This window comes from Thamnophis sirtalis, unplaced genomic scaffold, assembly GCF_051295495.1.
Source record: "Thamnophis sirtalis isolate CommonGarterSnake01/CBP01778 unplaced genomic scaffold, rThaSir2_p1.2 scaffold_8, whole genome shotgun sequence".
Taxonomy (NCBI): domain Eukaryota; kingdom Metazoa; phylum Chordata; class Lepidosauria; order Squamata; family Natricidae; genus Thamnophis; species Thamnophis sirtalis.
The window spans coordinates 2,797,065-2,813,575 of record NW_028261388.1 but is presented as its reverse complement, the minus strand read 5'-3'; the positions used below and the strand labels follow the sequence as shown (position 1 = coordinate 2,813,575).

Below are 16,511 nucleotides of genomic sequence, written 5' to 3'. Positions count from 1 at the left end.
GGGGGTCTTGTTCTCCTTGCAGAATGGAAGGAGCCCTCGAAAAGCGCGTACACAGAAACACACAAAAGGAAGCCACGGCGGGGTGGTTCAAAGCGGGCTTACGGTGTCGCTGTCGCACGGCTGAAACTGGAAGGACTGCGGCTTGTGAAAGACTGAGTTTTCTTGCAAGAAGAGCTGAAAATTGTAATCGCGCACTACCTGAAAAAAGAGAAGAAGCAGACGCGTTTAACACCTGTGTCGGAAATCGCGAAGGAGCAAGACAGGCAAGTCCTCGACTTACAACGGTTCGTTTAGTGACCGGCAATCCAGTAGCGGTTGTAATCCACTCGCTCTCCTCCCAAAGAGCTTCCTTTTCCAAATTAATTTGAATTTCCAAAATTGCGTCTAATCCCATTCTATCCTTTTTCTTTAATAATCGCCATCTTCATTTAACCACCACCCCGCCCTATTCTTTTGGGGGTGGAGTCTGAATGGAGCAAGCAGAATATTTGAATGGCCAGATGCCGTTCCTGTTGCCAATGCGGAGTTTTCTTCAGCAGGTACAGTATATTCTCATTGTTCGAAGTTACGACAGCACTGGAAAAATGTGACTTATGGACATTTTTCACACTTACCACCGCTGCAGCATCCCTATGGTCACGTGATCAAAATTCAGACTCTTGGCAGCTGACTCGTATTTATGACGGTCGCAGCGTCCCTGGGTCATGTGATTGCGACCTTCTGACAAGCAAAATTGATGGTGAAACCAGATTCGCTTAGCAACCGTGTTGCAAACTTAACAACTGCCGTGATTCTGTTAACAACCGCGGCAGGAGAAGTCGTAAAATGGGGCAAAATTCACTTGTCTCGCTTAGCGATGGAAATTCTGGGCTCCACTGTGGTCGTATGTCGAGGGACTTCCTGTACAGGGAGTCCTTCAATTGCGACCGCAATTGGGATATTGCAAGTCCCGTCGCTAAGCAGAGTGTTTGTTACAGGAGACATTTCCGATTTTATGGTCATTTCTGCGATTGTCGTTAAGAGAGCCACACAGTCCTTAAGTGAACCTGCCTTCCCCACTGACTTTGTAGGTCACAACTGGAGATCATGTGATTCTCCAGGATGTTGCAACCGTCATAAATACATTCCAAGGGTCTGGGTTTTGATCATGTGACATGGGAACGCTGCAACGGTCGTAAATGTGAGGATCATTATACGCCACCTTTTATTCAGCACCGCTGTGAATTCAATTGGTCACTAAATGAATGGTCGTAAATCGAGGACTTACCTGCGGTAAAGTTATTAAAACAACACATTTCTACAATTACACTGCATGTGGACAATGGACAGATTGAGTGGCGCGGTGGCCTAGAGGTGGCGCTCTCGCCTCACAATCAGGAGGCTGTGAGTTCGATCCTTAGGGAGAGGCAGATATTTCTCTCTCTCTCTCTCTGGGCACAATGAGAATAATATATCTGATGAACAAAACTCCTCATTGGCGACAGGAAGGGTGTCTGGCACTCAGGTCCATTCAGTTGTCCAGACTCCACCCCGCAAGGGATTATGGGGTCATTAAAAGGAAATGATGATGATGATAACAATGGATAGATTCTTTTTTTTAAAAAAATATACTTTTTTATTTTTCAATTTCATAACATACAATCACATGTATACTATTACATAGCCAATATCCTATTGTATTAAGTAGTAATTACATCAGTTCCTCTTGTCATCAACGCCCAGAAAGATAAAAACCCATTATTAGCTCTTCTGCTCTCCATACACCTCTTTCTTCTACCTCTCTACCTCCTTTCTTCCCTCCATCATCCTTTCCTACTCTACTTCCCCTTCCTTTCTCCTTCTCCTCTCTTCCTTCCACTCCTCCTTATCCTCCTCATCTTCCCCCCTTACCCTCTCTCCTATCCCTCTCTTCCTATCTTTCTTCTCTCCTCTGCTTCCCACTCTTCTACATCCTTTCTTCCCTCCATCATCCTTTTCTACTCTACTTCCCCTTCCTTTCTCCTTCTCCTCTCTCTTCATTCCACTCCTCCTTATCCTCCTCATCTTCCCCCCTTACCTTCTCTCCTATCCCTCTCTTCCTATCTTTCTTCTCTCCTCTGTTTCCCACTCTTCCTCTCTCCTATCCCTCTCTTCCCATCTTTCTTCTCCCCTGTTTCCCACTCTTCCTCTCATTGGTGTATTTCAGCTTCTGAGCAAACTCCATTCTATGTTGATGGTATTTATGCTTCCACATCAATATACTTAACAATGGACAGATTCTTAAATACATGCTAAGTGAAATTTTATAAAATAAATGTTCTTAAATTTTAAAATGTTCTTAAATAAAAAGGCAACCCAGAAAACACTCCTATTTATTTATTTTTATTCTAAAAATCCCTACCCGACCAACTGCTCAATGGCAGGAAATAATTATGGCGCCTTTAAAAATAAAATAAAATATGTGCCTGTGTTTTTTAATGCCTGTATCGGGTCTTTAATCTCTCTAAAAGAAGGCTCTGCTGTGGAACTTGTGTTTATAACTGTCACCATCGTAATGAAAAAGAAGATTCCGCCTCAGGTTAAAATGAAATAACAGGAAAATAAAATCCATGCAGGTTTTACCGCACCGTGGTTATCCAAACACCTGGAAAAAAAGCATAGAGGGGGCACGACTGTCAACCTCCCTAGTAAATCGTTTTAAGGTGAAGAAAAGAGGATTCGTTTAACATTTGGGGAATCCAATAGCTGTTGTATTCTACTCTCTCTCTTTCCAAAGATCTCCCTTTTCCAAATTAATTTGAATTTACAAAATTGTGTCTAATCCGATATTGTCTGTTTTGTTTAATCAGCATCATCATCATCTTCATTTAACGATCCCATAATCCCTTGCGGGACAACTTAATGGAGCTAGCAGAGAGTTTTACTGGCCGGATGCTCTTCCTGTCGCCAGTGAGGAGTTTTGTTCAGCAGATACTATATATTCTCATTGTGCCCAGAGAGAGAAATATCTGCCTTTACCCAGGATCGAACTCCCAGCCTTCTGATTGTGAGGCGAGAGCTCCGCCTCTAGGCCACTGTAACCACTCAATTTTGTTTAATAATAAGTGGACTGAAAGTACTTCACAACTGCAGTAACATCCAATTCAAAACACGAAAGCAACTGAACAATATTTAAATAAAACATTTATGGGATAATAAAATTAAAATAGTTTTTTGCATAGCTTAAGATAGTTTATTTGGTTTTCATTCGACACACAAGTGATTGGATTGGAATTGATGGAACACACCCATCCTGGTCGATTTTGGTCCGTCGCTCTGTGGAACATAGACATAGGTGGCCCTCGACTTACAACCGCAATTCAGCCCCCAAATTTCTGCTGCTAAGCGAGACGGCTGTTAACTGAGCTCTGTCCCATTTTGCGACCTTTCTTGCCACGGTTGTTCAGTGGATCACCGCATGTTGTTAAGTTAGCCACACGGTCGTTAAGTGAATCGGGCAAGAGGGGATTGCATGACCCCGGGGACGCTGCGAGCGTCATAAGTACGTTGCCAAGCGATCAAATTTTGATCATGTGATCGTGGGGATGCGGCAACGGTCGTTAAGTGTGAAAAGCAGTCATAAGTCGCTTTCTTTCAGTGCCGTTGTAACTTTGAACGGTCACTAAATGAATTGCCGTTATGGCGAGGACTAACTGTATAGCAAGTAGGTGATATCAATATCCCGCAGGAACATTTGAAATATTTAACGGTCATCCCCAACATGGAGTAAGATCACATTTTACCTGGTGGGTCCCAATTAGTGACATGCTAGCTACGTTCTGGAGCATAAAAGGAAACAACGAGAAAGATTGTAAAGGAAGGAAGAAGATACACCCAATAGTAAGAAAAAGCAGTTTAGAGTTTGGGATAAAAGGCTCACTAGGAAGAAACCAGATATTTAGAAATTACTATGTGGAGAATGTAAAGGAGAGGTATGTGATTTACTCTTTTACATAACAATTAAACTGAGTTGCTAATTGATTGAATATGATCATGGAAAGATAATCAAATATAGGTTAAAATACATGAAATATGGATACACATAGAACTTTTAAGAAGATAAATAAAAGTGAGGTGCGTATGGCTTGTTATTTTATATAGCAGATCAACGGAATTGTAATAAGCATTGAACAGCGAGGATTTAAAGGTAATTAAATGTAAGCTAAATAAAGATATGGAAAAATGGAGGGGGAACTCGAAACATACTTATAATGGGAAATTATTGAGATTATAAAGACAGAACTAAAAATTTGGGGCGTGTAATGATCCATAACTATGCAATATTATGATGAGAATAGCTGGAAATTGTAACCAGGTTCACATTTCAACCAAAAATAAGTTTTTTTTGGGGGGATTTAAAAGTATAATTACTATATATGTATACTTTTCTTTTTTTTTTAAAAAAAAAGGAGGATATATGTTAAAATTAAAGATGTTTATTGAAATTGGGGGAAATAAAGAAAGATTGTGAAGAACAGTTTACCATAGTCACAAAAACAAACGGCAGAGATAATGGGTTATAAGACAGGCTGTCTTCAACTTACGACCACAATTGAGCCAGAAATTTCCACTGCTAAGCAAAGCAGAGTGAGTTCTGTCCCATTTAATGACTTTTTTTTGGCCGTAGTTGTCGAGAAAATTACCGCGGTTAAGTAAACCAGGTGGTCGTTAAACGAATCAGGTGGTCGTTAAGCAAACCAGGCTCCCCCCTGGTTTGAAACCGGCTGGGAAGGTTGCAAATGGAGATCCCCCCCGCCCCAGGATGAGGCAACCGTCATAAGTACATGCCAGTTGCCAGTTGCCTGGATTTTCTGATCATGTGACCATGGGGAATGCTGTGACGGTCGTACGTGCGAGGACTGGTTGTGGATTGCCTTTTTTAGTGCCTTTGTAACTTCAAAGGGTCGCTGGACTCTGATCACGTGACCAGGAGGGATGCTGTGGCGGTCGCTGGTCCCTTATTTCAGCACCGTCATAACTTTGAACGGCCACTCAATGATATGGCCGTAAGTCGAGGACTCCCGGAACAGCTCCCTTCCCAACTGCACCACCTCCAGGTGCTTATGCCAACACCGAACCTGTGGCATTTGCCCGCTTCCCTGAACTTCACGCCTGCCTTTTTTTTTTACCCATTTCTGAACGACCTTCAAGATCAGACAAAAAACAAATAAATCAGATTTTTTGGAGATTGCAAAACTTACCCGACTTGAAGTTTCCAAAAGAAATTGGAATGTGCTTTGTACAGATTGGCATATTTCTAATTCAGTCCTGCTGAATACCATTAAATAATCCTTAAGGTGGTCATATACATTGCCATCAACAGCCTGGAAATAAAGGAAATAAAAGGAAATAAAAAACAGAAATTAATTATTAGTGACCAAGAAAAAGCCATCAAGATGAATCAATCGACAGTGATTATGATTACCGAAAGTCCCCGACTTACGACCACAATTTGAGCCTAAAATGCCGGTGGCTTAGTGAGTTAGTGCCCCCCAAAAGCGAATTTTGCCCCATTTCTGCACCTTTCCTTGCCGCCGTTAAGTTAATCGCGGCAGTTGTTAAGTCAGTAACACGGTTGTTAAGTGGATCGGGCTTCCCCACTGCTTGCAAAGGGGATCACATGACCCTGGGACACTGCGTCCGTCGTAAATATGAGTCAGTTGCCAAGTTTGATCACATGACCATGGGGATGCTTCAACGGCCGTGGGGGTAAGTCACTTTTTTCTGTGCCCCCGTTAACTGTGAATGGCCACTGAACGAACTGTCGTAAATCGAGGATACCAGCGTTCGGTCCAGAGATGGCAAACACCGGTTTTTATCGCTTGTTCTGGCCCGTGGATTGAATGGCTTTTTAAAACGAATTCTTTCATTTTTCAAATCCTTTTAATTTTATCGATCACCCAGAAGCTTAATAAGTGGATGCTTAACATTCCCTTGTCGTTTTTTTTGTCGATGGGAAGCCTCGGTGTTTAAACATTGTGCAATCGAGCGCCCCATTAAAACAGCTGCGCATCATGTTCGGGGCTGCTCGAAGCATCTGCCTACAACCGTGCGCTCCACATGAAAAGCTGGAATTTTTGGAATCACATAAAGACACACGGAGGCCTTTTCTAGCGTTGCCGGCAGATTTCCTGTGTTGGGAAGAGGCTCACGATGGGAATTGAAGCATGCAACAGTGCTTGAGTTACGACCGCAAATCGAAAGCAGAATCTCCACTGCTACGCAAAGACAGTTCTTAAGTGAGTCGTGCCCGATTCTATGACCTTTCTGCCACAGTTGTTAAGTGAATCGTGCGGTCGTTAAAGCAAATCCGGCTCCCCCTCCATTGACGCTGTTTGGCGGGAGCCAGCTAGGAAGGTTGCAAACGGTGATCACTTATTTAGTTTAATTTATACAATAGCAGAGTTGGAAGGGACCTTGGAGGTCTTCTAGTCCAACCCCTTGCTCAGGCAGGAAACCCTATACCGTTTCAGACAAATGGCTATCCAACATCTTCTTAAAGACTTCCACTGTTGGGGCATTCACAACTTCTGGAGGCAACTTCTGTTCTACTGATTAATTGTTCTAACTGTCAGGAAATTTCTCCTCGGTTCTAAGTTGCTTCTCTCCTTGATTAGTTTCCACCCATTGTTTCTTGTTCTACCCTCAGGTGCCTTGGAGAATAGTTTGACTCCCTCTTCTTTGTGGCAACCCCTGAGATATTGGAAGACAGCTATCATGTCTCCCCTGGTCCTTCTTTTAATTAAACTAGCCATGCCCAGTTCCTGCAACCGTTCTTCATATGTTTTAGCCTCCAGTCCCCTAATCCTCTTTGTTGCTCTTCTCTGCACTCTTTCCAGAGTCTCCACATCTTTTCTACATCGTGGCGACCAAAACTGGATGCAAATATTCCAAGTGTGGCCTTACCAAGGCCTTATAAAGTGGTATTAACCCTTCACGTGATCTTGATTCTCTCCCTCTGTTGATGCAGCCTAGAACTGTGTTGGCTTTTTTGGCAGCTGCTGCACACGGCTGGCTCCTATTTAAATGCTTGTCCACTAGGACTCCGAGATCCCTCTCACAGTTACTACTGTTGAGCAAGGTACCACCTATACTGTACCTGTGCATTTCGTTTTCCTTGCCTAAATGTAGAACCTTTACTCTTACTCAATAAATTTACTTCACTGTCACTGCACACAGTACAACAAAATGAAATGCCGTCTTCAGTGTACATTAAAACTATAAAAATAAAAACACAAACATACAACCTTCATGTTTTGTATAACTGAAATTGAAAACCCAATACTGCACTATACCCGTGATGGCAAACCTATGGCACGCAGAGCCCTCTCTGTTGGCATACGTGCCATCGCCAGCTGCTCTTCTGGTTTCTGGAGTGCACATGCACAGCTGGTCTTCGCGGGCACTGGAGCGCCGGGAAAAGGCCCCAAAACCAGCCAAAAAAACTGGCCGTTTTCCAGGCCTTTTTTGGGGGAGGGGGGTTTCCAGGTCAAAAACAGCCCGAAAAAGGCCTGAAAACGGTCCACCTCCCCCCAAAAACAGGCATGCGTGCCTCCATCAAGAGCCGAGGTGGCACAGTGGTTAAATGCAGCACTGCAGGCTACTTCAGCTGAACTGCAGTTCTGCAGTTCGGCGGTTCAAATCTCACCGGCTCAAGGTTGATTCAGCCTTCCATCCTTCCGAGGTGGGTAAAATGAGGACCCGGATTGTTGTTGGGGGCGATATGCCGACTCTGTAAACCGCTTAGAGAGGGCCGAAAGCCCTATGAAGCGGTATATAAGTCTAACTGCTATTGCTATTGCTAATAACCAAGCTCCCAACTCCATTGTTCGTGGGATTAAAATACTTTTACTGGTTATGAAAAGATAGCAGCGAAAGTAAAGCAAGATCTGAAGCTAGAAAGGCGCGAACAAGTTCATATCAAATGATAGCCCAGCCTCCTCCCTCTAATGACCCCCACCCCAGTGTCCAATCTGCAGCTCCCTTAGGTGTCATCTCCAAAAGGCGTCATCATGTAGGTGTGCAGGAGGGTTGGCCTTGACCAGATCTAAGCACCGGCCCACCAGCATGCGCAGAAGATGGTGAGAAGAACACTCCCTTTTCCGCATCATCTCCTGGATCACCTGGATATCTCTGTGACCGCCTCCTGCAGCGTCCAATAAAATCGCACAGGGCGGGCCTTCTCCGGGTACCGTCAGCCACATGATGCCGTCTGGCGGTTCCCCAGGGAAGAGCCTTCTCTGTTGCTGCCCCGGCCCTGTGGAACGAGCTACCCCCTGAGATCCGGACCCTCCCCACTCCCCTGGCCTTCCGTAAGACTGTTAAGACCTGGCTGTTTCGGCAGGCCTGGGGCTGTTGAGCTTGACTAAACTTCAGCCCCCATTATAACTGAGTGCATATTGTGTTTTTTTCTGGTTTTAAACTGTATTGTTTTGGTGTTTTTAATTTTTTTAAATATTTTAATTGCTTTTATGTAAGCCGCCCGGAGTCCTTCGGGATTGGGCAGCATACAAATCTATTAAAAATTACAAATCTCCTGTACCATTTATTCCCACCCCAAATACCATGCCCCCCCACCCTCCCCTTATCTATGGCAGCCGATCGCCAGTAAACGAAGCAGAGGCTGACATCTGCATTGGGACAGAAGCTGTTTTTCAGCCTTTCTGTCCTTCTTTTTATTATCCTGTACCGGCTGCCCGATGGTAATAGTTCAAAAAAAAAAAAAAAGGATGCCCAGGATGAGATGGATCTTTGAGAAGGTTTTGAACTTCCTTAAGGCAGCGGGGGGCTCTAAAGCTCTTCCAAAGAGGGGAGGGGGCAACCCAGGATCCTCTGGGCAATGATGCTCGCCCTCTGGAGCTCTGTGCAATTGGCAAACCAGACAGCAAGTTAAAAATCCACACTGTACACGGGAAAAAGGAATGCGCATCCGTGCGCCCGGCGCCCTCTTGAATGGCAGCTGGAACTTTGAATCCTGGGACATTGCGACCGTCGTGAATACAAGACAGTTGTCGGAACTCCGATCATCGGTCCTAAACGGCTTTTCTCCCAAGCCGTGGAATGGTCACTAAACAAATCGTTGCGATTGTGGGTGCACCTCGGTACACCCACGTTACACCTATCCTCCGCGAGCTGCACTGGTTACCGATTGGTCTCCGGATACGCTTCAAGGTGCTAGTCGTCACTTATAAAGCCCTTCATGGTATTGGACCTGGGTACTTGAGAGACCGCCTGCTGCCAATTACCTCCCAAAGACCCATTAGATCCCACAGATTAGGCCTCCTCCGGGTTCCATCTACCAGCCAATGCCATCTGGCTACTACCCGGGGGAGGGCCTTCTCTGTGGCGGCTCCGGCCCTTTGGAACGAGCTCCCCGCAGAGATTCGGACCCTCACCTCTCTCCAGGCCTTCCAAAAAGCCGTTAAAACCTGGCTGTGTCGGCAGGCCTGGGGTTGATGAGTTCCCTTCCCCTCTCGAATCGTGTGGCTGTTGGTTGTTTTAAATGCCCTGTACTTTTGTTGTAGTTTTGTGTTTCCCTTCCCCTCCTTGGGTTTGTGCGCCGCCCTGAGTCCCGCCGGGAATAGGGCGGCATATAAATAAAATGAACCTTGAACCTCGAGGACTACCTGCAAATCCTCCTTTCGCCCTACCCAGCGAGTGACTTCAAGGTGAATCTCCACCGGAGCTAGGTAGTCCGTACAGGTAGTCCTCGACTTAAGACCAACGACGGAGTCCAACGTTTCTGCTGCTTCAGTAGAAACATTTGCTCGGTGAATTTGGCTTCGCGTTACCATCTTTCTTGCCGTCGTCGTTAAATGAATTGCTGCGGCTGCTGAATCTGCTTAAGGCGGACGTGAAGTGAGTCTGGCTTCCCCCGGGACTCAAAAAGGGACCCCCGTCATAAAGACGAGTCAGTTGCCAAGCGTCTGAATTCTGATCACGTCGAGCACGGGGAGGGTGCAACGGTTGTTAAGTCTGAAAAACGGCCGTGAGTCGCATTTTAGCTTCCAACGGTCACTAAGCGAATCACTGCAAGTCGAGGACTCCCTGTGTTTCATGGGGGTCCGTGCAAAAGCCGAGGAGTGAGATCAAATCAAAGGCAATGCCGAGCTGGGCTTCCCCGTGTGGCCTGTGGACGTCCATCTTCATTAAGCCAAGAACAGGAAATCCAGCGTTTAAATTCTGTTTAAACGAAGCCGCTAATAAGAGGGTTGGAGCCCCGTTTAATTCGCTGTTTCCAAACTTGTGTCCCGAACTGCCACTTTGTCGTCATGAAATGACAATGATTTAGAGCTCTTAAAGACAAGGCAGGCAAGGTGGAAATGAGAGGCCTGGCCTCACGCTATTTTGAGCCACGGAACTCAAACCGGCAAGCTCGGAAGAGTTCCCCAACTTTTTTGCTCGCTCGAAATCAGAGCTGGTAGGTTTGGGACAAAGTGCTCGTCAAAGGGCCTCTGGATCGTGTCAGCAGGGAAACACTTAAGCTGATGAGTAGCACACATCTGGCAGACAAGCAGCTGAGATAATAAAAGGACATGGGCAGAAAAACATTTCACAATTCGCGAGAGAGAGGAAGCCTCTTTTAGAAGCAAACCAGCAGGTGAATTTAACAGAATAACAGGGCTGGAAGGGACCTTGGAGGTCTTCTAGTCCAACCCCCTGCTCAGGCAAGAGACCTTACATTATTTGAGGAAAATGGTTGTCCAACATCTTTAAAGCCTCCAGTGATGAAGCACCTACAATTTCTGGTGGCAAGTTATTCCACTAATTAATTGTTCTCCCCATTAGGAAGTTTCTCCTTATTTCCATCCAGGAATCTCTCCTTGATCAGTTTCCATCCATTATTCCTTGTCTGGCCTTCGGGGGCTTTGGAGAATAGCTTGATCCCCTCCTCTCTGGGACAGCCCCTCAAATATTGGAAGGTTGCTATCCTGTCTTCCCTGGTCCTTCTCTTCCCTAGACTAGCCATGCCCAGTTCCTGCAACCGTTCATCATATTTAATCTTATTTTGCTGACCTTGGCAGGATGGAATGCCGAGTCCATCTTGAGTTGGTCTGAATCGAACTGCTGGCAATGGGCAGAGTTAGTCTGCAATACTGCATTCTGACCACTGGGCCACCACGCCGCCCAAAGGAGGAGGTGGGGAAGGAAGAGGAAGGAGAAGGAAAAGGGGAAGGGAAGGAAGGAGGGAAAGAATGCAAGAGAAAAGAAAAGGGAAAAGGAAGGAAGTGGAGGAGGAAGGAGAAGGAGAAAAAAAGGGAAGGGGAAAGGGAAGGAAGAGAGGAAGGAATAGCACTTAGACTTATACACCGCTTTCTAGCCCTCTCTTAGCTGTTTATAGAGCCAGCATATTCCCCCCCACCAACAATCTGGGTCCTCATTTCACCGACCTCGGAAGAAAGGACGGAAGGCTGAGTCAACCTTGCGCGCCACCAATTCATCACCTGACGTAACTACTCTTCAATTGCTCCTTTTTGTTTTGACACTGAAATGTTGCACCTGGTTTCTGGACCACTCCCCATTACGGCGAAGAGAAATCGGCTGCCAAAAACCACTTCCTAAATCTGAAACAAAACTTATCAGCCGTGGGATTCAGGTTTCACGAAGCCGCACGGGCAGGAAATGAAGAAACAGCACGAAGAGAAGTCAGTACACCACCAAATTTATCCAAAAAAAGGAAAAGAAAAAAAAAGCAGGTCACAACGGCAGCTAAAAACCGTATTTCTTTCTCCCTATTTGAGCTGCGATTGGAAGTCTTGTGTTTTGCAAGGAACTAAAGGACAGCAAATATTTGTTTTTACCATTGCTTTCATACTTTCTTCACTCACGTCACAAAGTCCACTTAACGCCTTAGTCCGATTTATCTATTCTTTGTTTAGATATCCTGCAAGGGTGGCATAAAAGCCGATGATTTTTACAAGAAATCAATCAATAAATAAAACAGGACTTTTTAAAAAATTTAAATCTTTTTTTTAAAATTTAAATCAGATTTTATTTTTATCGAATTTGTTTTAATAAAATGCTTTGGGAGTAAAAAATCTATCTAAAGGTAGTTTTCTATTTAAGAGACATTCATAATTTATTCAGCCTGAAATGGAGCTTAGTTATGTAGCACGAGGAGGCTGTATATAATCTGCAATATTGGGAATGTCGGTGAGTCAAGAACGGGTCAGAGGAGGATGCGGGAGAGAGATGACACCTGCCCTTTAAAAATAATGATTTAAATCGAGTTGATTTAAATCAAGCCTTTTTACTAGTGATTTAAATCATCAACTTGATTTAAATCAAATCCACCCTGCCTCCTGCCTTTATTATTATTATTTTAACAAATAACTCAAGGCAGTGAACATGGAGAGATGGGATAACCATTTGTCTGAATTGGTGTAGGGCAGTGGTTCCCAAACTTGGCAACTTTAAGACTTGTGGACTTCAACTCCCAGAAGAGCTGGCTGGAGAATTCACGCGAAGGGTTAATACCACTTTATAAGGCCTTGGGAAGGCCACACTTGGAATACGGCATCCAGTTTTGGTCACCATGATGTAGAAAAGATGTGGAGACTCCGGAAAGAGTGCAGATACAACACAAATGTAAGAAAGGCAACAGTAAAAATATTGGGCTTTCTGTCTGGATGGTCTCTTGTGACGAGCCGATGGACAGAGAATGGAAGCAGTGGACTTCCTCACATATTTGGGCATACCAGGGGTTGTAACTTTAAATACACACACACACACAATATATATATATATATATATATATATATATATATATATATGTGTGTGTGTGTGTGTGTGTGTGTGTGTGTGTGTGTGTGTGTGTGTGTGTGTGTGTGTGTGTGTGTGTGTGTGTGTTTGTGTGTATATGTTTATATATATATATATATACTCAAGAGAAATTAAACTTATTAGAGGTAAACAGCCAATACACTAGATAGATAAGCAAAAGATAATCAAATAAGAGGGTTAAAATGGTGAAACATAAGTGAAACATATTAGAAGGGGAAACAGTATAAAGAGAATTGTACCGATTTGAAACTGCTATAAGAAGGAATATGAAGTTCCAGTGCATTGTGCAATTGTAGTCTATGTCTAAGGGTGGGGGGTTTTTTTGTATTTGTATGTTTGAAAATTTAAAAAAAAAATAAAGAAAAAAGAGTAGGAGACAAGGAGAAAAAGAAAGCTGAAGAAAAATAAGAGAACAAGAGTTGAGTTAAGAGAAAATGGTTAGGAAAGGGGGAAGGTAAAAATAAACATATTGGTAGAAAATGAAATACGTTGATACCGTTGACGAAATATAGTTAAATAAGATAATATTGTCAAGTGTGGATAACGAATTAAGTAAAAAGCTCATTATATTAAAATGGAATTTGATGACATATGCTGCATACAGAAACTAGAAATAACAAATGGAAAAACGAAGCGACAAAGTTGGTATACTTTTTTTCTGAAAGGGCGAAAAATGGTTTTGTTTATTTGTTAAGAAAAAGTTTGAAGTTTGAAGTTTTGTTTTATTTATATGCCGCCCTATTCCCTTTGCAGGGACTCAGGGCGGCGAACAACTCAAACGGGGAAGGGGACATACAATACAAGACACGTATTTAAAATAACCAACAACCATTTAAATTTAAGATGGCAATAGGGTAAGAAAATGTGGGGCTGAATGAGAAATGATAATGTGATGTAAAATTAATTAGGCATACTTTTGTTGGTAAAGAGGTTTTAAAATTTGTAACCAAAAATAAAAAACTTTATACAAAAAAAAGAGAGAGAGAGAGAGGCAGGGACAGATACCATCCTGTGGATAAATCCTGACACTTGCAAATTTTATTTAATTTTTAAATGAATAGCAATAGCAATAGCAGTTAGACTTATATACCGCTTCATAGGGCTTTCAGCCCTCTCTAAGCGGTTTACAGAGTCGGCATATCGCCCCCAACAATCCGGGTCCTCATTTTACCCACCTCGGAAGGATGGAAGGCTGAGTCAACCTTGAGCCCGTGAGATTTGAACCGCCGAACTGCCGAACTAGCAGTCAGCTGAAGTGGCCTGCAGTACTGCACTCTACCCACTGCGCCACCTCGGCTGTTTGTTTTCTTGGGGGGGGGTGGGGTGTTCAGTGCTAAAGCCCTACAAACACTTAACAGATGAAGAGGTTACAGCAGGGATGAGATGATAAAATTCAGATTTAAGTGAAAAGGGGAGGCTAATTATCCCAGAAACTTTTCCAAGGGAAGGCGCAATAACCTTCTCTTTACCGCAGGTCACGGACAGAGGAGAGAAGGGGCGCTGGCTGGCGGAAGATGCAACTCACTCGTGCTGCAATCTGAAGAGATCGCAACCAGGGGAGGGGGGAAAAAAAAGAAAAAGAAAACGTGATTGCTTTTGAACCTAAATGAAAGGCAAGGGAACTTCAGAGGCTCCCATGGTTTATTCATGAAGGCAAAAGCTTAAACGCTACGCGGAGGAGGCTGGAGGGGGGGGGGGGCAGCCGGCTGGGGAACCGGGGTTAAGAATGCCCTGTAGGAATCTCTCTACAGTGCCAGGGAAATGAGAGAGATATCTTGAACAGAAATCTAACATTCAGGCAAGGCAGATGGGAGACGACCACGTAAAAAAGCCGACAAAGAAGGATCTTGGTTTTAAAAAAAATAAAAAATCCCTGAAAGTCTGAAATGGTGTGTAGGGTCTCCTGCCTGAGCAGGGGGTTGGACTAGAAGACCTCCAAGGCCCCTTCCAACTCTGTTATTCTGTTCTTATTCTATTCTATTCATTCTGTATTCTATTCCATTCCATTCCCTATTCTATTCTATTTTATTGTATTCTATTCTATTTTATTCTATTCTATTCTAATTCAATTCTTATTCCTAATTCTATTCTATTCCATTCACTCTATATTCCATTCCATTCCCTATTGTATTATTGTATTATATTGTATCTTATTCTATTCTATTTTATTGTATTCTATTCTATTCTAATTCAATTCTTATTCCTATTCCTATTATATTCCATTCACTCTATATTCCATTCCATTCCCTATTGTATTATTGTATTGTATTGTATCTTATTGTATTCTATTCTATTCTAATTCTAATTTTATTCTTATTCCTATTTTTAACTCTATTCTATTCCATTCACTCTGTATTCCATTCCATTCCCTATTGTATTATTGTATTGTATTGTATTGTATCTTATTCTATTCTATTTTATTGTATTGTATTGTATTCTAATTCTAATTCTAATTCAAATTCAATTCTTATTCCTATTCTATTCCATTCACTCTATATTCCATTCCATTCCCTATTGTATTATTGTATTGTATTGTATCTTATTGTATTCTATTCTATTCTAATTCTAATTTTATTCTTATTCCTATTTCTAACTCTATTCTATTCCATTCACTCTGTATTCCATTCCATTCTATTCCCTATTGTATTATTGTATTGTACTGTATTATATTGTATTCTAATTCTATTCTTATTCCTATTCTATTCTATTCCACTCACTCTGTATTCCATTCCCTATTGTATTGTATTGTATTGTATTCTAATTCTAATGTTATTCTCATTCCTATTCCTATTTCTAATACTATTCTATTCCATTCAACTGTTGTAAGTCAAGGACTAGCGGTGCTAAAATAAATCTCGTGATCCGTTCTTGTTTCCAAGCCCTGCACATCAGAACCACATCCTGGGTATTAAATGACCAGCATTTCCAGATTTATGGACTACATATAGGAAGGACAGAAATGAAAATAGCTCTCAGGGCGAGGCGGACGGTATTTTTCTGCTGTAATTATTATTAATATTTTGATTTGTTTTGAGGGGAAAGGAGGAGGAGGAGGAGGAGGAAGGAGAGTTAGCGTCTGTAAATTATTAAAGAGGCATGCAGGCTATCTAGGAAAAGTGACATTAAATTGATTTTTGGGTCCTCTTGCTCGCTGGCATGAATAATTTAGTCCGCCGTTGGAAAGGGCTGCCTGGCATGGAGCTTTTAAAAGCACTTGTCTCGGACGCCGCCGGTTCACCTTCAGAAAGAGAGTCCAGATGGAGGCAGGGATACAGAGCCGTAATCTGAGCTCTATCAATAAACAGTTTGCCCAATTTCGGCAAAGAGGTCGAATGGTCAGGAGGCCGAGCTTCCAAAGTAGCAACAAAAACGGTTGAGTTCTTTTCCAAGGGAAGAGCATTGGATCGGGAGCAATTTGTCCAGAATGCTGTAGGGAAGGGGTCTCCAACCTTGGCAACTTTAACACTTGTGGACTTCAATTACCACAATTCCTCAGCCAGCAGAGCTTAAAGTTGCCAAGGCGGGAGACCTCTGGAGTAGGAGCAGGGGTGAAATCAGTAGGTTCCGATAGGTGCTGGAGAACCGGTAGCCGAAATTTAAAGTAGTTTGGAGAACCGGCAAATGCCACCTCTGGCTGCCCAGAGTGGGGTGGGAAAGTATCCTCCCCCTGGAGTGGGGAGGGAATAGAGATTTTGCAGTATCCTTCCCCT

General features: G+C 43.2%; 1 protein-coding gene across 1 annotated transcript in view; it reads right to left on the bottom strand.

Annotated features, from left to right (window-relative positions):
• The window catches only part of FCHSD2 (FCH and double SH3 domains 2), a gene marked incomplete in the record, with an annotated part of 155,528 nt that overhangs the window by 36,923 nt on the left and 102,094 nt on the right, over nucleotides 1-16,511 (bottom strand). Inside the window, 3 exon segments of the mRNA XM_087720970.1 lie at nucleotides 103-198; nucleotides 3,762-3,797; nucleotides 5,220-5,342. Of these exon segments, the coding sequence (XP_087577096.1) occupies nucleotides 103-198; nucleotides 3,762-3,797; nucleotides 5,220-5,342 (255 nt within the window).